Source organism: Bubalus kerabau, chromosome 15 (genome assembly GCF_029407905.1).
Source record: "Bubalus kerabau isolate K-KA32 ecotype Philippines breed swamp buffalo chromosome 15, PCC_UOA_SB_1v2, whole genome shotgun sequence".
Lineage (NCBI taxonomy): Eukaryota > Metazoa > Chordata > Mammalia > Artiodactyla > Bovidae > Bubalus > Bubalus kerabau.
In genome coordinates, this window is record NC_073638.1 from 15,635,901 (window position 1) to 15,659,117 (window position 23,217).

At 45.6% G+C, this 23,217-nt stretch overlaps 1 protein-coding gene across 3 annotated transcripts in view; it reads right to left on the reverse strand.

Moving 5' to 3' along the window:
* Positions 1-23,217, reverse strand: part of AMOTL1 (angiomotin like 1) — a 199,882-nt gene that overhangs the window by 134,841 nt on the left and 41,824 nt on the right. For all 3 annotated transcript variants that reach the window (XM_055547757.1, XM_055547755.1, XM_055547756.1), the window contains one exon: positions 19,340-19,390. In XM_055547757.1, coding sequence (XP_055403732.1) covers positions 19,340-19,390 — 51 coding nt within the window. The remainder of the gene's footprint in view (positions 1-19,339; positions 19,391-23,217) is intronic.

Below are 23,217 nucleotides of genomic sequence, written 5' to 3' on the forward strand. Positions count from 1 at the left end.
AGTCCCTTTTGATGTCTTGAGTTTAAGAACATTTGATTGGTGGATCCAGGAAATGTGAATGATGGCATCTTGATTTGAGCCTCTCCCACATCCCAACTAAGAAACACATCTCCAGAGACTCTTACAGACAAAACAGGAAAAATATGAATGATTTTTTGATTAGGCATTTTGGGTACATAAAAAATTAAATAAGCACACCCAATGGGTACTGATTAATGGAGTGATATTAACTTGAGTGGCCTTCTCTGGGGGCTCTGTGGTAAAGAATCTGCCTGCCAATGCAGAAGACATAAGAGACTCGGGTTCTACCCTGGGTCAAGAAGATCCCCTGGAGGAGGAAATGGTAACCCAGTCCACTATTCTTGCCTGGAAAATCCCATGGACAGAGAAGCCTGGTGGGCTACAGTCCATGGGCTTGAAAAAGAGTCAGACACAATGGAGCGACTAAACAACAGCAACAAATTAATCTGGGTGGGGGTTTGAGGCCAAGGGTTCTGATGGTCCCACTATGACAAGTATTGGTCAAGTTATATGTGAGGTCAGGTTCAGTTCTTAATGACAAGTTAAAACCAAAATCTTCACTTAGAAAGCACCTGGCAGAGGTTGAGCAGGATGGGAAGGGATGGAAAACCAGAGCATGTTAAAAAAGAGACCCACAGCCACTGTGGAAAACCATATGCAGGTTCTTTTAAAAACAAAAATAAAGTTACCATATAATCCAGCAATCGCACTCCTGGGCATATATCCAGAGAAAACCATAATTCAAAAAGATATAGACACCCCAATGTTCATAGCAGCACTGTTTACAATAGCCAAGAAATGGAAGCAACCTAGGTATCCATCAACAGATGAATGGATAAACAAGATGTGGTACATATATATGATGGAATATTACTCAGCCACAAAAAGAGTGAAATAATGGCATTTCACAGCATCACGGGTAGACCTAGAGATGATATACTAAGTGAAGTCAGACAGAGAAAGACAAATATTATATGATGTCACTTAAATGTGGAATCTACAAAATAATACATATGAATCTATATACAAAACAGAAAAAGACTCACAAACAGAAAAAACACATGGTAAGCAAAGGGGAAGGAGGGAACCATAAATTGGGAGTATGGGATTAACAAATGCACACTGCTGTTGCTGCTGCTGCTAAGTTGCTTCAGTTGTGTCTGACTCTGTGCGACCCCATAGATGGAAGCCCACCAGGCTCCCCTGTCCCTGGGATTCTCCAGGCAAGAACACTGGAGTGGGTTGCCATTTCCTTCTCCAATGCATGAAAGTGAAAAGTCAAAGTGAATTCGCTCAGTCGTGTCCGACTCTTAGCGACCTCATAGACTGCAGCCTACCAGGCTCCTCCATCCATGGGATTTTCCAGGCAAGAGCACTGGAGTGGGGTGCCATTGCCTTCTCCGAAATGCACACTACCGTATGTAAAATAGAAAAGCAAAGATTTACTGTATAGTGCAAGGAACTATATTCATTATCCTGTAATAAACTATAATGGAAAAAATAGAAAAAAGAATATATATATGTATAACTGAATCATTTTGCTGTATACCTGAAACTAGCACAATATTGTAAATCAATTACAATTTTAAAATTAGAAGTAGTAGGGAGAAGATTAAGATACAACTTGATAGCCATCTTTGAATATCTCGAGAGCGTTCAGAAAGAACAGAGGAGCAGATTTACTCTATGTTTGCTATAAAACCTCTAGAGCATTCTTTTTCAAACAGTAGTAGGCAACCCATTACTGGAAATCAATTGAACAGGTTAATCAACACTTTAAATAAATAAAGTAAAACAAAATGGAAAATATCAGATGCAGTCAACCTAATAAGCTGCTGCTGCTAAGTCACTTCAGTCGTGTCCCACTCTGTGCGACCCCAGAGACGGCAGCCCATCAGGCTCCCCCGTCCCTGGGATTCTCCAGGCAAGAACACTGGAGTGGGTTGCCATTTCCTTTTCCAGTGCATGAAAGTGAAAAGTGAAAGTGAAGTTGCTCAGTCGTGTCCGATTCTTCGCGACTCCCATGGACTGCAGCCTACCAGGCTCCTCCATCCATGGGATTTTCCAGGCAAGAGTACTGGAGTGGGTTGCCAAATCTAATAAGAGGTAATTGCTATTCCACAAAACTTCTGTTTTAGTTATATTTATATTCAAATTTGTGTGAGTTTAATATAAAATGTATCCTTATGTTGGGCCACAGTAAAAAAAAAAAGTGTGAAAGCTGTAGAAGGGAAAACATGGACAAGTGGGTGCAAGAAACAAGAAATCAGGTTTCAGCTTTTTCAAAGAAGCTAAAACTTCTTTGATTATAATAATCAATTCATTTCAGTCACTCATTCGTGTCTGACTCTTTGCGACCCCATGGACTGCAGCACGCCAGGCTTCTCTGTCCATCACCAACTCCGGGAGCCTACTCAAACTCATGTCCATTGAGTTGGTGATGCCATCCAACCATCTCATTCTCTGTCATTACCTGCCTACATGGGTGATGTCTCTAAACTTGCTTTAGAGGATCCCTTGGTTTCTCATTTGGCAAACAGTCTGGAATTTCAAGGTGACAGTCACAAAAATAATGATGATTATAATGGAAAAAGCAGTGAAATTCAAAAGAACATGGTTTAACAGCTTTGTCCTACTGAACCCTACCACTCCAAATTTGAGGGCCAAACAAGTGGGACAAACACAGGACTTCCCTGGTGGTCCAGTGGTTAAGACTCCACCCTCCCAATGCAGGGGGCCTGGGTTCGATCCTGGTCAGGGAACTAGGTCCCACATGCCCCGACTAAGAGTTCGCATGCCACAACTAAAAGATCCAGCATGCTACAAAGACGGAAGCTCCTGTGTGCTGCAACTAAGACCAGATTCAGCAAATAAATAGATAAAAATATTTTAAAAGGAAGAGAATTATCATATATATATATAAAAGAGTGGGACAAAGAGACCCCACAGGATGTGCACGGAATTTGAGGAAGGGGTTAATGACATTACAGTCTCATTTTGTAGAGTTTCCATGCTCAAACTGGGCTGTACCAGGGAGAAGATCCTGCCTCATTCACCTGCACCCCAGCATTCAGAACTCAATTTCAGGGACCCCAGAGGAGGAGTTGACTTTAGCTGCTGCCAGCTGTTCTAACACAGACATAACCTGTTCATGCCCTATATCTTTCCTCTTGCAGCTCATGCTGTGAAGGGTGGCTCTCTTCCAGGAAGCTTGCCTGGCTTCCCCTTGACCTCCATGGCTGAGTCAGGCTCATCTTCCCTGGGGTCCCACGCCTCCTTGAATACTTCCCTTATAGCACTCATCATCATAAAAAGTAACTGAAAACACTCATGGAGTGCCAACTGTTAATATGTGCTAAGCACATGGTTTGCATAGATCATCTCATTTAATCCCTTCCCTCTACCCTATGAAGGGCTTCCCTAATGGCTCAGCGGGTAAAGAATCTACCTGCAATGGAGGAGAGACTGAAGACACTAGTTCAATCCCTGCATCCAGAAGATCCCCTAGAGGAGGAAAGAGCAACCCACTCCAGGGTTCTTGCCTGGGAAATCCATGGACAGAGGAGTCTGACAGGCTACAGTCCAAAGGGTCACAAAGAGTCGGACACGACTGAGCGAATAAGTACATCTCTACCCTATGAAGTATTTGCCTTCCCATACCAAAGATGGGTAAACTGAGGCCAGAAAGGTCAGATAACTTGCACAAGGTCACATAGTCAGTAGGTGCCCACTGGCTTAGAGAAGCCAGAGCTCCTAAATTGTAAATTTTTCGGTCTACTGAGCTTTCTCCTTGAGTTAGGTTATCAGGTCTCTGAGGGAAGGATTGGGTCTTATTCACCCTCATGTCTCCAAGCCCAGCCTGTTGTGTCTGGTAAGCTGTAGGCAGTATTATGAATTGGTCAGCCCATAATATTATAGTCAAACAGGCCCTTGGACAGCAAGGAGATCAAACTAATCAATCTAACAAAAATCAATATTTATTGGACAGAATGATGCTGAAGTTGAAGCTCCAATACCAGAGGATGAGATGGTTGGATGGCATCACTGACTCGATGGACATGAGTTTGAGTAAGCTCCAGGAGATGGTGATGGACAGGGAAGCCTGGCGTGCTGCAGTCCATGGGGTTGCAAAGAGTGTGACATGACTTAGTAACTTAACAAGAACAAGCCTGGATGCAAATCATGGTTCTGCCAAGAATCTACCACTGAGAATCAAGAGTCTGGGTTCTAGTAATTTGCTCCAGAGTTGAGGACAGAGGTTAGGAATTCCAGCAAGAGAGAACAGAACTGGCTCAAGCCCTGGCTCCCCGACTCCCCAGATGTGACTTGGCAAGTTACTGAGCTTGTCTAAACTCTCGCTCTCCATCTGTCAAGTCAGGGAAACCTCCTACCTCAGTGCCTACCTCACAGGATTGTTTTGAGATGCCTGACATAAAGTTCTTAGTGAGACACCTAATACGTGAAAGGCACTCCACAAATATTAGCTCTTTGTAAAGTTAATTAATTAAGTAATTTGGCTGCACTGTGTCTGAGTTGTGGGACGTGAGATCTTTGTTGCGGCATGCAGGGTCTTTCGTTGCAGGGTGTAGACTCTCTATTTGTGGTCTTTGGGCTTAGTAGTTGAGGTACATGGGCTTAGTTGCCCCAAGGCATATGGGATCTTAGTTCCCCAGCCAGGGATCGAACCCATGTTCCTTGCACTGTAAGGAGGAGATTGTCAACCACTGGACTGTCAGGGAAGTCCCAACTCTTTTTATTATTAATATACTGCATTTTATAAAGCCACTTGAACTGGAGTAAATAAATTTTGGTTAACTATTGGCATAAGTATTGCAAGTTTTAGACATAGCTTTTATTCAGGAGATCAGAACTTGGGGAAAACATGTAAATAATTTCAGGGAAATTTCTTGCATAATTATTTATTTATTTGGCTGTGCCAAGTCTCAGCTGTGACCTGCAGGATCTTGATTCTTCGTTGCAGTGTGCCGTATCTTTTAGTTGTAGCTTGTGGGATCTAGTTCTGTGACCAGGGTGACCAAGGATTGAACCCAGGCCCCCTGCACTGGGAGCAGGGAGTCCCAAGTACTGGACCACCAGGGAAGTCCTGGGGGAAATTCCTTTTAAAGAATTACTCCAAGAAGAAGTTGGGCTTTCTTGTATTTACACAACATTGAAAGAGTTCCCAGAAAAGGAGAAAAAAAAAAATCCATGAGAAGGTTGGGGATGAGGAATCAGGGCTAACATGTCCAGTTACATAAGCTGTTCACTGCACAAGAGTGCCTGGCTAAGGGTGTGTATGAAACAGAGGCGTGGAGCCAGAATCTAGCTTGCCTTCTCCTCATGAAACTGGGAACACAGTCTCTGCTTTTCATCCATTTGGAAAGAATGCTTTTTTCTATTTTGCTCTAAGGCACTCTTCGGGCCTGTGGTGGCTCTAGCTTTATACCTTTGTGATTGATCCAGTTTGTTCTTTTCTTTCAGTGTTGCTTCCCTGGTGGCTCAGATGGTAAAGAATCTGCCTGCAATGCGAGAGACCTGGGTTCGATCCCTGGGTTGGGAAGATCCTCTGGAGGAGGGCATGGCAACCCACTCCAGTATTCTTGCCTAGAGAATTCCATGGACAGGGGAGCCTGGTGGGTTACAGTCCATGGGATCGCAAAGAGTCGGACACAGCTGAGCGACTAAGCACCAGTACAGATGAACAGAACAGGGCAGAAGAGACAGAATGGAGCTCAGGGAAGGAAAACATACTTGAAAGTGACAAGGGAAGTGAAGGAAGGCAGGAACAAAGGAAAGTAGTGGAATAAGGGTAACATTTAGTAAATGCTGGTCATTTGTCAGGCACTGTTCCATGTGCTTTAGTTGTGCTGACTCAATGGGTCCTGGTTACACTCCTACATGACAAGGAGAACCAATGGAGGAGGAGGTGGCAGGCAGGCACGTGAGGTTAACCCATATGTGCATCTGCCCAGGACAGAAACTCCTGGCCAGGCTCCTTAGTCTATGAAAATGTTCAGAATCTGGAAGCTTTCTTTTGAGTCTGTGGTGGGAATGGCTTTTAGAGCCAAAAGGAAAAGAGTTTTTTAAAGGAGATAAGTCTGAGTTCTCAGGTGGGTGGCTGGCCCACCACCAGGGCTACATAATGCACTTCTATTTTTGATCAACAGCCGGTCCTTTGGCAGACAGAAGCAAAGGCCCCCTGACAGGTTACAAGTCCCAGCTTGTAACATGGTCCCAAAGTTCGACCATGAACTTTCCATATGGTTCATCTCAGACCAGGTTCTGACACACAAGCTTCTTCTCTATTTTCTTAAGAACCTGTGAATGCATGCTAGGTTGCTGCAGTCATATCTGACTTTGCAACCCTATGGTCTATAGCCCACCAGGCTCCTCTGTCCATGGGATTCTTCAGGTAGGAATACTGGAGTGGGTTGTCATATCCTTCTCGAGGGGATCTTCCTGACCCAGGGATCAAACCCCCCATCTCCTGAGGCTCCTGCATTGCAGGCAGATTCTTTACCATGGAGCCACCTGGAAGAACCTGAAGTTCCATAAGATATTTACTGTTAAACAGTGACCTGAAAGCAGCTCCAGTGTCCACTCTTCCTGGTGGTCTTTAAAAGAAACCCTTCAAGGGTGTGCTAGGGAACCTCCTACACTGTTGGTGGAAATGTAAATCAGTACAAGCACTATGGAAAGCAGTATGGAGGTTCCTAAAAAAACTAAAAACAGAGCTTAACTTAAAATACAGCAATCCCACTCCTGGGCATACACCCAGAGAAACTGCAATTAGAACAGACACACGCACCCCAATGCTCACTGTAGCACTACTTAGAATAGCCAAGACCTAAGGCCTTAGGAAGCAACCTAACAACCATCAACAGATAAAGAAGATGTGGTATATATACAGTGGAATATTCAGTTCAGTTCAGCTCAGTCACTCACTTGTGTCTGACTCTTTGTGACCCCATGAATCACAGCATACCAGGCCTCCCTGTCCATCATCAACTCCTGGAGTTTACTCAAACTCATGTCCATTGAGTCAGTGATACCATCCAGCCATCTCATCCTCTGTTGTCCCCTGCTCCTCCTGCCCCCAATCCCTCCCAGCATCAGAGTCTTTTCCAATGAGTCAACTCTTCGCATGAGGTGGCCAAAGTATTGGAGTTTCAGCTTTAGCATCAGTCCTTCCAAAGAAATCCCAGGGCTGATCTCCTTCAGAATGGACTGGTTGGATCTCCTTGCAGTCCAAGGGACTCTCATGAGTCTTCTCCAACACCACAGTTCAAAAGCATCAATTCTTCGGCACTCAGCTTTCTTTACAATACAACTCTCTCATCCATACATGACCACAGGAAAAACCATAACCTTGACCTTTGTTGGCAAAGTAATGTCTCTGCTTTTGAATATGCCCTCTAGGTTGGTCATTACTTTCCTTCCAGGGAGTAAGCATCTTTTAATTTCATGGCTGCAATCACCATCTGCAGTGATTTTGGAGCCCCCAAAACTAAAGTCTGACACTGTTTCCACTGTTTCCCCATCTATTTCCCATGAACTGATGGGACCAGATACCATGATCTTTGTTTTCTGAATGTTGAGCTTTAAGCCAACTTTTCACTCTTCTCTTTCACTTTCATCAAGAGGCTCTTTAGTTCCTCTTCACTTTCTGCCATAAGGGTGGTGTCATCTGCATATCTGAGGTTACTGATATTTCTCCTGGCAATCTTGATTTCAGCTTGTGCTTCTTCCAGCCCAGCGTTTCTCATGATATACTCTGCATAGAAGTTAAATAAGCAGGTAACAATATACAGCCTTGACGTATGCCTTTTTCTATTTGGAACCAGTCTGTTGTTCCATGTCCAGTTCTAACTGTTGTTTCCTGACCTGCAAATAGGTTTCTCAAGAGGCAGGTCAGGTGGTCTGGTATTCCCATCTCTTTCAGAATTTTCCACAGTTGATTGTGATCCACACAGTCAAAGGCTTTGGCATAGTCAATAAAGCAGAAATAGATGTTTTTCTGGAACTCTCTTGCATTTTCCATGATCCAGCGGATGTTGGCAATTTGATCTCTCGTTCCTCTGCCTTTTCTAAAACCAGCTTGAACATGTGGAAGTTCACGGTTCACGTATTGCTGAAGCCTGGCTTGGAGAATTTTGAGCATTACTTTACTAGCATGTGAGATGAGTGCAATTATGTGGTAGTTTGAGCATTCTTTGACATTTCCTTTCTTTGGGATTGAAATGAAAACTGACCTTTTCAAGTCCTGTGGCCACTGCTGAGTTTTCCAAATTTGCTGGCATATTGAATGCAGCACTTTCACAGTGTCATCTTTCAGTATTTGAAATAGCTCAACTGGAATTCCATCACCTCCACTAGCTTTGTTCGTAGCGATGCTTTCTAAGGCCCACTTGACTTCACATTCCAGGATGTCTGGCTAGATCACTGGTGTGATCACTGGCTAGATGTCTGGTGTGATCACTAGGTGAGTGATCACACCATCGTGATTATCTTGGTCGTGAAGATCTTTTTTGTACAGTTCTTCTGTGTATTCTTGCCACCTCTTCTTAATATCTTCTGCTTCTGTTAGGTCCATACCATTTCTGTTCTTTATGGAGCCCATCTTTGCATGAAATGTTCCCTTGGTATCTCTAATTTTCTTGAAGAGATCTCTAGTCTTTCCCATTCTGTTGTTTTCCTCTATGTCTTTGCATTGATCACTGAGGAAGGCTTTCTTATCTCTCCTTGCTTTTCTTTGGAACTCTGCATTCAGATGCTTATATCTTTCTTTTTCTCCTTTGCTTTTCGCATCTCTTCTTTTCACAGCTATTTGTAAGACCTCCCCAGACAGCCATTTTGCTTTTTTGCATTTCTTTTCCATGGGGATGGTCTTGATCCCTGTCTCCTGTACAGTGGAATATTACTGAGCCTTAAAAAAGAACCAAATAATGCCATTTGGGGCAACATGGGCGGACCTAGAGATTATCATACTAAGTGAAGTAAGTCAAAGACCAAAATTACTTATGTGTGGAATCTAAAAAAAAAATAGTACAAATGAAGTTATTTATAAAACAGAAATAGATGCACAGACATGGAAAACAAATTTGTGGCTACCAAAGGGGAAAGTGGGAAAAGGGATAAATTAGAAGTTTGGGATTATACACACTATTGTACATAAGATAGGTAACCAACAAGGGTCTACTGTATAGCACAGGGAATTCGATATCTTGTAATAATTTATAAGGGGAAAGAAATTGAAAAATTATATATATATAGATATATATATAGATATATAGATAGAGAGCTGAATCACTGTGATGTACACCTGAAGCCAATACAGCATTATAAGTCACCTATATTTCAATAAAAAAAAATTGTAAATAGATACAATAAAATTTTCTAGGGCCCCCTCCCAAAAAAAAAAAAAACACCCTTCTGAAAAGAGGGTGAAAATAAACCTTGCTATCAGGTAGTCAGTAATCTTGCCTACTCTGGATTTGGGGCTACAAAGGTGATGAGGGGATGAGAATTGAGCAGAGACAAATAAATATACATTTACATATTTGATGTTAAAACAACCACACCTGTGACATGATGATGAATGCCCGCATCTAGCTATTCTGTAAGGAAGGTGTTTCAACTGACAGCCTGAGACAGCAAAACCACCCCTGAACATCTGTTTCCCCCATTTTGCCAAAGAGCATTCTTTTTTAATGCTTTTTTTTTTTTATAATTTGACCTGTTCCATTTTTCTGGCAGAGGGCCCTGGCAAGGCAAGCACTGGTTTTTCTGTCTGTATTCCAACTTCAGATGGGAAGAGGAAGGAGGCAGCAGGAGGGGGAAGGGAGAGGAAAAGACAGAGGGGAACTGAGGCAGACGCCGGGGAGAGGGCATACAGGGATCCAGACGTGGGGAGAAAGGAGAAAAGGGGAGGGAAGCCCAAGAGAGAGCCGAAGAGTCCCAGAAGGCCACTTTAATGTGCCCACCCCGGGGGGGAGGGGGGACGGCACGACTGATTTGAAAAAAACCCAAACCGACAGGACATAGTCCAGAAAGATCATCCAGTACAAATGTGACCCAGAAACCTGTAATCACAGCATTCTCGAACAGATCAAACTGGTTATTTAACACTCATTAGACTCAGAAAGTCTTTAACAATTGATGAAATATCATCATTTCTAAGTGGTTTGTGTTTAACATTCAGGAATAATTGGACACAGTCTTAAAACATCTTTTTGGCGAGGAAAATGCCCTTTCCATTCTGTGTGTGTGTGTGAATTTTATCCCACTATTCTATACCTTTTTTGCCCTTTTAGCCTAGATAGACAACCATTTGGGCTTCCCAGGTGGCGCTACTGGTAAAGAACTTGTCTGCCAATGCAGGAGACATTAAGAAACTCTGGTTTGATCCCTGGGTCAGGAAGATCTTCTGGAGGAGGGCATGGCAACCCACTTCACTATTCTTGCCTGGAGAATCCCACGGACAGAGGAGCCTGGCAGGTTACAGTCCATGGGGTCACACAGAGTCAGACACGACTGGAGCGACTTAGCACAGCACAGATAACCACCAGAAGTGATTCTCATTTTCTCCTGCCTTACTCCATTCTCTCTCCCAAGGAAAACATCCTGAAATAAGACCTCGCCTCCTGCGCAGTGAGCAGTGTCACTTCGCCGACAAACACCAGGGGAACTGGGATGAGTTTTACACCCAGGCCGGGGTCCACCTGCCCTCAGTTACGCTTTCAGACATTCCCCTCCAGGCTGCCCCTGCCCTGCCCCGAACTGCGCTGCGGCCAAGGTCTGGTTTCTTTAGAAATGGCGGCGGCACCATCCGGGAACCGCAAGATCTTTCCCGTCCCAGAAGCTCCACGGGGCTGAAACACGGATAGGAGAGAGGGAACTGGATGATGGAAGCTAGGAAGAGTTTTTCTGATTGCCGTTTCAGATCCCATTATGGAAAATTACTTTGGAATATATTAACCATTATTTGTTGGTCTAAAGAAAAAAAAATGTGTATGTATATATATATATATATATACACACACACACACACACACACACACACACATACATACATATGGCTTTGCGCACCTACTATTCATTCATTTATTCAACAAGAACGTATTGGACAGGCATCTACTGTGCAGTCAGGCCCTGTGGTAGTTACTTTTACATCATTTATAGCAACCAAATCCTCCTGCATGCATGCTCCGTTGTGTCTGATTCTGCGATGCTGTGAACTATAGCCCGCCAGGCCCCTTCTGTCCATGGAACTTTCCAGGCAAGAATACTGGAGTGGGTTGCCATTTCCCTCTTCAATCCCCCTGGGAGGAGGGCAACTTCTATATTCTCCTCTCCAAGAAACAGAGACTTGCTTCTGGAGCCAGAGATTCAATTTCGAGTGGAAGTTTTCCCTCTAACTAGCTGTGTGGCAGTTGGGCAGATATTAATCCCTCTGAGCCTCTGTTTCCTCCTCCATGAGGTGAAGATAATTCCTTCTGCCTCACTGAGTCCTTCTGCATTTGAAAGGAGCTGATAAACTCAAGGAGATCAATCATGCAAGAGGCTGAGTGCCCAGATTTAGGAAACTGTAACAATGGAGAGCCACTCTGTGATTGTTTTGCTGGAGCCAGGAGGCCAGACCGCGCCTTGCGGTAGGGTGAGGTTTCCTGTGAAGAGAATTGAATTTTCCACAGTCAATCATCCTGAGAAAAGTTAAACTGGAGTGAAAACTCCCTCCCTCTCAGAAGCCACGCCCGGGGGAGGAGGAAGGCAGGACAGATGGGCTTCGCAGGGTGCAGAGATCTGGGGGCAGATCCAGGGGTGGCGTGAACGGTCCTGGCTGTTTAAAGACCAGCTCAGAGCCGGGCATGTGGCCAACCTGATCCCAGCCCCTAGGTGAGTGGGGGCTTGTGTAGTGACTAGAAAGCCCTGTGCCAACTCTGCAGCATTTGGAGAGGGGTGCCCTCAGCTCTTTGGCCAGCCCAGGGCAGGCCACTGGGAAACCAGTTAGGCTCCGGGCAGGAGAACGCCAAGCCCTGGGTTCTGTCCTGTGTAGAGGCAGCAGCAGCGATGGCTGTGTCGTGGGATCACTGGTTTCTGGAAAAAGAGGTTGTGAGCAGTTACCAAGGTGTCCACTGGCCTCAATAAGCTGTATCTGGATTCCAGCTCCCTTGGCAAAAGACTAGAACAATCAGAACTGACTCTGTGGATGTGAACAAGCATCCCTGAGAATTCCTGGGCTTAAAATTAGAGGGTAGCCTTAGAAAAAGACTTGATTTGTTAGTAATGTGTGCTTAGCCGCTCAGTCATGTCCAACTCTTTGCAACCCTTTGGACTATAGCCTGCCAGGCTCTTCTGTCCATGGGATTCTCCAGGCAAGAAGAATGGAGTGGGTAGCCATTCCCTTCTCCAGGGGATCTTCCCAACCCAGGGATTGAACCCAGGTCTCCTGCACTACATGCAGGAGCCATCAGGGAAGCCCAATTTGTTAGTAATATGCACAGGAAAATCCTTGGAAATTGTTATTGGGCTATCAATGTGGGTGGCATGATTAAAACTCCAAGCTGGGAAGCTGGGTAAACTGTTTACACCCCTACATGTCCTAGCACAGGGTAAGTGAATAATAATAAAAGTCTGGGCCTTTCTCCTTATTTCTCCCCACATGATGAGAGGGAAGAAACTTTGGTTGCAGGAACACATCTGCAACCTCTTGCTGCATCCTCTTAACACAGGGTGCAGAAGAGGAGATGAGTGGCCATATTATTTAATTTATATGTCAAAAACCAGGTCTTTCAGAAGGTTTGACCATGCCTATAGGGATCAGGGCATTCACCCAGGGACATGAAACATAGTAAACATTTAATGATGGTTATGACATTCAGAAGACTCTTGAGTCCCTTGGACTGCAAAGGAGATCAAACCAATCAATATTAAAGGAAATCAACCCTGAATATTCATCAGAAGAACTGATTCTCAAGCTGAAGCGCTAATACTTTGGCCACCTGATGCAAAGAGGCAACTCATTGGAAAAGACCCTGATTCTGGGAAAGACTGAGGGCAGGAGGAGAAGGGGGTGACAGAGGATGAGATGGTTGGATGGCATCACTGACTTGATGGACATGAGTTTGATCAAGCTCCGGGAGATAGTGAAGGACAGGGACGCCTTGTATGGTGCAGTCCCTGGGTTCACAAATAGTTGGACATGACTGAGTGACTGAACAACAATGATGACCTTCAAGTGTTCCTTCTAAAACCCATTTGCTCCTCACCACTATGGTCTGAGGCTGGTACTATTATTAGCCCCCATCATATCAGAGAGAGGAAGTGGGTGGTATACTCTAAAAAAAGTGGTATACCACAGGAAATGGGTGGTATACTCTAAAAAAAGCGGTATACCACAGGAAATGGGTGGTATACTCTAAAAAAAGCGGTTGAAGGGCCTGCTGATGAGAGTGTGATGGGCAGGGAGAAGGGAAAACAGACGATGGAGGAGCAGCCTGGGGCGAGCCAGATGGGGCATGGCTGCCACCCCTCATTCAGAAGGGCAGGTTCCAGAACCCAGAAGGATCCGACGTTGCAGGAGAGCAAGCAGTGGCCTAGACTGATCCAGCCATGTCATCCTACAGCCCCACGGGAAGGGACTAAGTACCTTGACATCCCTTGGTTTCCACCCTCCCACATTCTGGTGGTACCTTTCACTGGCCAAAAAAGCCAGGGGTGTCCATCCAGAAAGGTAAGGTTTCCAGGGCACTGAGCAGGGTGGTGAAGGATGGTAAGTGGGTCTTGAAGAGCATCAGAAGAGAGCTGACACATGAGTTTATAGATTAGGAAACAGAGATATAGATGACATAACCTGCCCAATGTCACAGAGCAAATAAGAGGTGGGATCAAACTGAAGCCCACACAGTATGACTCTGAATCCATGCTCTCAACCACTAAGACATGCATCCTAGAACTGACTGAAAAGACTACTGGTTATCCAGAACCTTTTCCTCCCTGTATCCGACTTAGTCATCCTTCCAGTAAAAGACTCCACTTACTCCCATCCAGATTTTCCAGCCTTCTTGGAGCAAGGTATGGCATCTGACTAGAGTTCAGGCCAAAGGAATGCAAATGAAACAATGTGAGCAGCCTTTAGATTACACCCTCCACTTTTCTTCTCTCTTTCCTATAGACAGGGATGTGGGATGTGATGGTGTGATCTGAAGCAGCCACCTTAGCCCACGGCAGGGAAACTCCATTTGAGGTTATCAGAGGAGCTTATGCTGCAAGTGAAAGACAATTTAATTTGTTTCTTGTTTCACTCACTGTTATTACCAAACCAGTAACTTAAACAATACAAAGACCAGGATGTAGCTCAGTCACTGTGGTTAAAGCAGTAGGAGTCGTGACCGGTAGAGATGGTTAGTGATCACCAATGCAAGTGCGCTCCTCTTCTTTCTGGCTGTTACTAGACTACGTTTCCCAGCCTCTCTCCATCTGCGTGAGGCTATGGGACTAGCTCCCACCTCTGGAATTGGAAGGAAGGTGAGTGTGTTACCCCCAGGCTGAGACAACCATCAGTGAGTGTACCTTTGTCCCGCTCACCTTATTCACTCACCTGCCAAAGGTATGCAAAGCATCCAGTGAAGGAATCTGATGCTCTAGAGTAGGATGGATGAAAACAGGAAAGGTGCCTGGGGCTTTCCATGATCACATGGATCAGAGCCCTCTGACAACTCAACACTTGACTACAATACAAGCAACAAACACCACCTCTATGGTGTTAAGTCACTGACATTTGAGCTTGTTTGTTACAGCAGCAGTTTGTCTGTCTATTCTGACTATTTTCATACTTCCCAGTTGCTGCACTCTGACAGACGTAAGTACTATTATCAAGTCGTGCGGTCTTAGCCCCTGTTTTAGGAGGGCAAGGGGGTGGGCTGGCAAACATTTACTGTTTTAAAGAAGTTACACACTGTTATTAATTATTGTGATAAAGCCCCTACATCTTGCTTGAATAAGGAAGGCAAGAATAGTACAAGAAAACCCTTTCTCATGGTACACTGGCCCTGGGGGCACTGGCCCTGGTCTCTCAAGAATGCTATTCCCATGAACATTCCTTTGGGGACTCAGGAAAGTTCACAGAGTCTGAGCAAAAAAGAGCATCAACTGAACACACTGAGGCATTTCAGAGGGTCAAGAAACCCCAAAGGGCAGCAAATTATGGAAAGTTAAGGAAACAGCGACCCATCCATGTCCATGTCCTTTTCAGTGGTGAAGGAGTGGACTCTCTTCCATTCTTCCTAACGTCCAGATTTTCTAAAGTAAGCATGTGCTACTTTTATATTAAAAAGTGGTTTTAAAATTTCCATTTTTAAGAAACAAAATAAACCGATTAAGCCTAAGGAATGAATAGACGAGAGAGATACAGGTCAAAGGATACAAGTGCCCCAAGGCATTGGTATGACAAAGAGACAGTTCAGTCTTAGGAATATACAACTATGAAAAGACAAAGCATCTCAGAGGTGACCCTCATTCACTCGTTCAATAAGCATTTCTAGTACCAGGTACCGGGCTGGCTGCTAGATCTGCAAAGAAGAATGAAGTGGCCACAACCTCATACAGTAGCTGACAACCTTGGCTACACATCAGAATCACTTGGGATTCAGTTTTTAAAACATACAGTGATAAAATACAGATGCTTAGGTCCACACTCCAGGGATTCTAATGTAATTGGTCAGGGTTACGACTTGGTCGTACGACTTTTAATAGCTCCCCTGATTCTAATGAGCAGGGTAGAGAATCCCTAGGAGCACGTGACACATGAACTGAGTGTTGAAGGAAGGGTAGGAGCCAGCCAGGAGAGGAAGAGAGAAGGGGCGGTATTTTGCAGCCAGAGGTGCATTTAGACTGTCCAGTCCTTCAATATAAACAGAAGGTTATGGTGAGTGGGGATGATGCAAATGATGGGCGTTACCCCATGGCTAACCGAATGTCTATCTTCCAGGTAGTAGGAAGTTGATGAAGGTTACTAGACAGGGGCAGACATGATCATACCTGGCTTCATTCCAACTCTCCATGCATTTTCTCTTACCCTCTCCAATGGCCATCATCTCTACCTACACATGGGGCTATAGAAGGGCTATGGAAGGACGATGCGGATTTTGCCTCTAGAAAATGGTACCATCACAGGAGACAGGGCATATTTCTGGACTCTCCATCAGAAGACACCTTCAACACAGCATTCATCTCGAGTTAGACTCCTATTTTCACTGCCTTTTCAAAAATTCCTTTTTGTTTTGTAGGGGGAAACAAAAGTTTATTTTACTCAGAGGCCCGAGAAACAGGAAGTGTGACATACTTCTTGGGGGCACGAGAGATGCCTCAGGGTGGTCAGAGGGCAGAAAGTAGGAGTGCAGAGGAACACAAACCCCCTTTTGGTTACTTAAATTCATTACGTGATCTTGCTTCAACACTGAGAATAAATGCCCCAAAGTGCTAGTCATAGCTTATTTGGAGACTGATATGAAAATTTGGAGTTGAAGCAGACTACCTGTGATGCGTGAACCTATCGCATCACGAGAAAGTAGTGGCACTGTTACTGAAGACCCTCGACGGAACACCATTCCACATGCAGCTCCAAAACAAATCACTAGATAATTCAAATGACCCGATCACCATTTCTGAGCATCTGTTTGAAGAATAAGCAAATTACAGAGGAATTTCTAGAAATAAAAATGGTTTCAGTTAATAGGTTGGGACAATTGGTGAGAGCTAGTCCATACTTCATGCATTGGAAATGTGTCTTTTAACTGAATAATAATAATAATAATGAATTAACAGCCATAAGCACTTCCTGAATATCTGCACATACAACATGTGGGGTTAGGACTTTACACACACCATTGACCACAGTCATGCAAGGTCTGCAATTAGGTTGAGAGATAATCTAGGCTCAGAGCAGTTTTGTCATCTGCCCAAGGTCACAGGTAAGCGCAGTGATAGAATTCAAACTAAGTCTTCATGGCCTCCCTCCCTCCTTCTCCGGGTCCCTAAGATCCTGGCCAAAGGGTGAATCTGTGCTCTTTCGTGCTTCAGAAAGAATGGCTGCTTGACAAGCTCATCAACTGCTGTAGGGTAATCTTTCCTGCTGTGTGTCTAAGGAAAGCACCGAAAAGTATCACGATTCTTTCAAGGGAAAAAATGCCAGCTCCCTCTTTGACCTGAATAGCATGGAAACAACACAGTCTCAGCCAATGAGCTGCTCTGTCAGGAAGTGGAAATCCCTCTGGAGACACCATGCACCCAAGCAGTATGGCACCCAGTGTAAATAATAAACACCCAAGAGCCACATGCCTCCTTTGGCTTAAGATTTCAGGAGGCTGGAACTGGGTGATGCCTTAGGGGCTGCTTGGCACAACCCCTGCTTTTCAAAGATGAGAAAACAGACTGGTTAACAGATCTACTAAAGCAGGCAAGGGCTTCCCAGGTGGCTCAGTGGTAAAGAATCTCTCCATCAACACAGGAGACGCAGAAGACAAGGGTTCAATCCCTGGGTCGGGAAGATCTCCTGGAGTAGAAAATAGCACCTAACTCCAGTATTCTTGCCTGGAGAATTCCATGGACAGCTGAGCCTGGCTGGCTGCAGTCCATGGGATTGCAAGAGTCGGACACGACTGAGCACAAGCCTATACTAAGGAAGGCATAGCAGCCAGAAACTTGGTCTCAAACTCTGACTCTGTATTTTATCTTATTTTGTATTCTCAATCATCTTGCATCCCAGAGCCCAGGAGGGAACCCCAGGATTCCTATAACACTCTCACCTCCTCATGAAAAACTGGGTTTTCCCCACAGAGGAGCTGAAGGGGAAAAAAATGCTGTTTTCTGAATTTCTACTGCTGATTTGAAGGGCTCCCCCTACTGATCAGCTGGACCGTCCAGTCTGTTAGTCCCAAAGGGAGAGATGGAAACAAAAGAGGATCAATCACCTGGGCCTTTCAGGTACATAAATCGTTCTGTGAATGCAAACTATTAGGTGTTTATACAGGTGGTTTCTCGGAGCAAGGAATGCTCATTCTGCCATGGCTGACACTTATCTATAATTTAAGAGAACCAAACACCTTCTGTCCCATGTAAAGCACCAATGTTGGTGTCATTCACACACAATTAAACACGTGTAGAGCAGATCACCAGGAATCTGCCCTCTTCAGAAACTGCTTCATGCAAAGCTATGGTTTAGATGTCATTTCCATTTCATAAAACGGCTCACCACAGTGTCCCTTCAGAAGCTAGTTTTATTCATGCATTTAATTTGTGATTCCTTTCCCAGAGATGTGATTGCCTCAGAACTTGTCAGAAACACATTTTCTGAATAAAACAAGGTCCTCTTCCCTGCCTCAGAACGCCTCTCTTGATCCAGACCTATTTTGGGTGCCTGGCTCTTAGAAATGGATGAAAGTCCTTGCTGCAATGGAATTTAATTAACTTCAGCCAGTGTGGGTCTTGCCGAGGACACACAGATCAGGAGGAAAGGATGATCAGACAAATGGTACCCAAGGCTCAGAGCCTCACTGTGGATAAACATTTTTAAACAGCTGTCATTTCATGGAAGGAAGGCGAGATGTTCAAGCTGGTGATAAAAGAACAGCAGGGACAGACTTGACAGCCCATATTGTTAGCGGCTTAAGGAAACCGAGAATGAGAAAGAAAACCAAAACCAAAAATCAACCACTAAGCTACCAAACGAGACTGGGTGGCAGGAATACTCGGAGATATCCCAACAACGCAAATGTCCTTCTCTTCGTGGGAGGAAGTCTGTCTCTGACAAGTGTGTCCTGGCTCACCCACCACAAATCTACACTTAGAATGACAGGCGGAAGAGGATGAAATGCCCTATTCCCAGACACCTGGAGGAAAAACAGACGTCAAGGGCGATCGCAGCTCCCAGGTCTTGAAATTTAATTACCTGAACGTTTTTGGCCCTGGACTTCATTAAATTCAGGTTAGGGAGTAGCCACACGATGTCCTTCTTGTGGCATTTACCGGCTAGCTGCATCTTTCCAGGCAGGATGAGACCGCCTGCTTGCAGGGGCCCGCAGATCAGGAAGTTTGCTGTGGCGCGCTCCTGGGAGCGTCACCAAAGACCAGGACACACACACACACACACACACACACACACACACACCGCACAGCCGACTCTCACCCCTGCCACCTCCAAAGCTCACGCTTCAGGAAAAGACCAGTTCTCACCGCAAAAGGAACGTGCAGCAGGGCGAGATTCCCCCGGCCAGCCCTTTCTCTCCGCCCCTCGGGCTAAAGGCAAAAGGGGCAGACTTACCGAACTCCTCCGGGCTGTAGGGCGTGGGAGAGGCTTCCACAAACTCGTTGTCTGGAGGAAGAAGAAAAGCAGAAAACAAAAATAGAATCTTAACCTTCCAGGGCTAATCGATTAAAAATCAGTTACCGCCCAGGTCCCTTAGAAAAGCGCGCGTTTCTCTCTCCCAGAGACGGAAATCCGTGAACCCAGGGCCTCACGGGGTTCCAGATGCAAGATCCACTGGGGGGAAGAAATCGTTAAAGAAACTTGGCGGGGAGCAGTTCGGCCCAGGAACCAAGCGTCTTCTGGGCGCAGGCAGGTGCGCGCCAACTTTCCGTAGGTGCGAGCCCATGGATCCCCCGGCCGGGCGCGCCAGGCAGCGACCTCCCCCTCTTCCCTCAGCCCGCGGGGCGCATCGCGGCGTCCCCCGGGTCTAGTGTCGACGCCCCAGCGCCCAGGAGCCCCAAAGTTTCCTAGCGGGTCTGGGAGGCCCGAGAGCGCGCAACGGCGGCGGCGGCGAGCTCCCTGAGCCCACCCGAAGGAGCGCCCGTGCGCATCCCCGCTATCCGTTGCTAGGCGACCGCGGCCTTCACGCTCGCCAGCGGCGCGCGCGCTGCCTCCCGACTCCTGGTGGGAGGGCATCTTCCCCATCTCCCCTTTCTCTGACCATTTATTACAAACGAGCGTGTAACCAGTTGTAAAACGATTTCTGCATTTTTGTATTATGTCTGTCCTGTTCCGATGCTTGGGAAATCGTGTTTTGTTTTTTTTTTTTTTTGCTTTGCTTCTCCTGGGAAAAAGCAGGAGTTTCAGAGCTTGAATATTCCCTGCAGCAAGGAAGGGTTTCCAACACCCTCAACCCTCTCCTTTGAACCTGAAATCTGACTTCACTCCAAGCAATATTTCTTCCTCTTAAGAGACTAGCAGGGAAGATAATATGCCTTCATTTCACAGGTAGGGAAACTGAGGCTCAGAAGTTAAATAACTTATGTACGACTGCGCATCGTTGTGAGTGTGTGTGTGTGTGTGTGTGTGCGCGCGCGCGCACACGTGTCAGGAGAGAGCAGAGCCATATTCCTTCTAATATAAAAAGAGTTGCGCAGTTTCACGTACAGAATGTAGAAACAAAAGTTTGGGTCTGAAAATTTGAGTTGTAGGTCCTAAAGAAATTGATGTCAGCTTGCGGGAGTCTCCCTCCCCAGGTCAGTGGTCTGAATAACTTGTACAGATGCGTTATGTGTTTCTACCAGGACTGACTGATGCCTCACTCAGGAGGGCCCTGGGCTATGGGAAAATGCTCTAGAGATGCTGGGAGGAGGCAGAGGAAGGAAGGCGCAGACATAGAAAACGGCTGTCTCTTCTCCATCCCCGGCCTTGGACACTGATAGTTGGAGAGTTAACAGTCTGGGCAACATCCGGACCTTCTGTAGTCTCAGACTGATCAGATCCCCAGCTGCAGCAGCCCGAGGGCCCGTGGACCAGTGCTGAGGTGATCTCATTCTGTAAACCTCAGTCATCTCTGAGTGTTCTACTGTCAGTCTACAATTTACCGTGGAGGACAGAAAGAAGGCACCCTGGCCCGAGTGCCCACGGAGGAATGGCCGGGGACCAAGCTGAGACTGTCCTCCTTCCGCACCAGGGTAACCGTTCTTCTTCTTCTTCCTTTTCTGTTGGCTGCCCTGAGAGTGGCTTGAGGGATATCTCAGTTCCCTGACCAAGGACTGAACCAGGCCACAGCAGTGAAAGCCCAGAATCCTAACCACTAGGCCAAGGAACACCCCAAAGCAACCATTCTTGAACTGCCCAGCCTCTCTCTCTATCCTCTTCTGTTTTCCCCACTCCTGACAATCTGAGCTCTGAAATCCAAAAAGTGAATGTGCTTGGGTGAATCTTTGCACATATCAAGACATCCCCTCCCATCTCCTGAAAACCTCCATTTGTTTTCAGGAATTCATGGGCTTCCCTGATGGCTCAGTTGATAAAGAATCCACCTGCAATGCAGGAGACCCCGGTTCGATTCCTGCGTTAGGAAGATCCCCTGGAGAAGGGATAGGCTACCCACCCCAGTTTTCTTGGACTTCCCTTGTAGCTCAGCTGGTGAAGAATCCACCTGCAATGTGGGAGACCTGGGTTCGATTCCTGGGTTGGGAAGATCCCCTGGAGAAGGGAACGGCTACCCACTCAAGTATTCTGGCCTGGAGAATTCCATGAACTGGATCCCAAAGAGCTGGACACAACTGAGCAACTTTCACTTTCACTTTCATTCATGGTTTGTCAAATTTTCTTTCAACTCCTCACTCTGATGGAAACCTGGCTGTCCTTGAAAATAACAGAGCACATTGTCTACAACCCTTACTCACTGCAGCCGTCTACAGACCTCTGTGTTATTCTACCTCATTTCTTGAAGGTGTTGGCATCTGGATCACTGTCACTTTCCCCAATACCATTCCCATGATAATTTTTATTTCCAAATCTACCAGTGGATTCTTCTCGTACTCTGGTCTCTCAGCTCTTCAACATCCTCTCCCTTCCTGCACCTCCAGCTATCCCAGCTTCCTGCCCTTCTAGTAACACCATCTGTAATCTCAACACCAAGCATTCCACTCTCCTATCACCACCACCCAGCCTTCCAAGCTTTCCAGCTTATTCTTCCTGTTATCCTCACCCAATGTCTCCTTGACCCCAACCGCTCCTGTAATTTGCTGATCCTGTGATCTTTTCTGTGTTACTCTCCCTCCTGACATTCCTTTCTCTTTTAACCGCCCTAGTTTCTAGGTTTACTCATTTCTCTTATATACCCCTTCAAATCCACCTCTCTCTCTGTCTACTAAGTCTTTGGGAAAACCATACCCCTGATAAAGTCTATTTCTTCATCTTCTCTCTGCCGGCACCCAGTGATACATGATCAGAGAAGCACAGCATCATGCCGACTGGTCTTATTTTCAGTGTGTGACCACTAGCCTCAAGTGGACATTGGTGCAGCCCAGCAATCACTCTGTTTGCCTGGTTTACTTACTCTCCTGCTCTCTAGTTACTATGGATGAACCATCCATTTTCCAGCTGAGACCAACTCCTCCGCTGTGTATCAGATCCTCTGTGCCCTCTCACATGGATTTCTCCCCACCTCTCTTCTCTAAGTTGATGTTCTCCTCTGTTCTGGATCATTCCCATCACTATACAAATGTGCTATTATGTTTCTATCTTTAAAAAATCTTTTCCAATTCTACTTCTCTCTTCCAATTACCGATCTCAAGTTTCAGTGACAGTTTACCACAAAATTCATCAAAGAATTGTTTACACTCATTGTTTCCACTGTCTCCCTTTAATCTTAAAGGCAAACAGGCTTATAGCTCATCACTCTTCCAGAGTAGCTCTTGTCAAGGTCAAGACTGACCTTGGCACTGCCAAATTCCAATGGTCAGTTCTTGATCTGAGTAGGAGCCTTTGGCTCCCTGATGCCATGAGGAGGTGAGCTCAGATGGCCTGTTTGCAGGACTGCTGCTGCCGCTAAGTCACTTCAGTCGTGTCAGACTCTGTGCCACCCCATAGACGGCAGCCCACCAGGCTCCCCCGTCGCTTCCAATTCCCCATCGGATCAGGAGGCAACTAGCCTTTGCATTCCAAGAGGGACAGTCTACAGAGGGCTTTGGTATGAGCACCAAGGTCTGGTTAGGGATCAACCAGACCTTGGCTCTAATACCAGATTCACTATTAACTAGTAGTTTAATTTCTGCTAACCTTAGTTTTCTATAAAAATGGAGATAATAATTATACCTAACTCATAAGGTTGTAGCAAGAATGCAATAAACTACAGCATTTAGAGCCTGTAGAATAGAGACTGTCACACTATGAAAATCAAGTACATGTTAGTTATTATTAGATGGTATGCTCTTTCACAG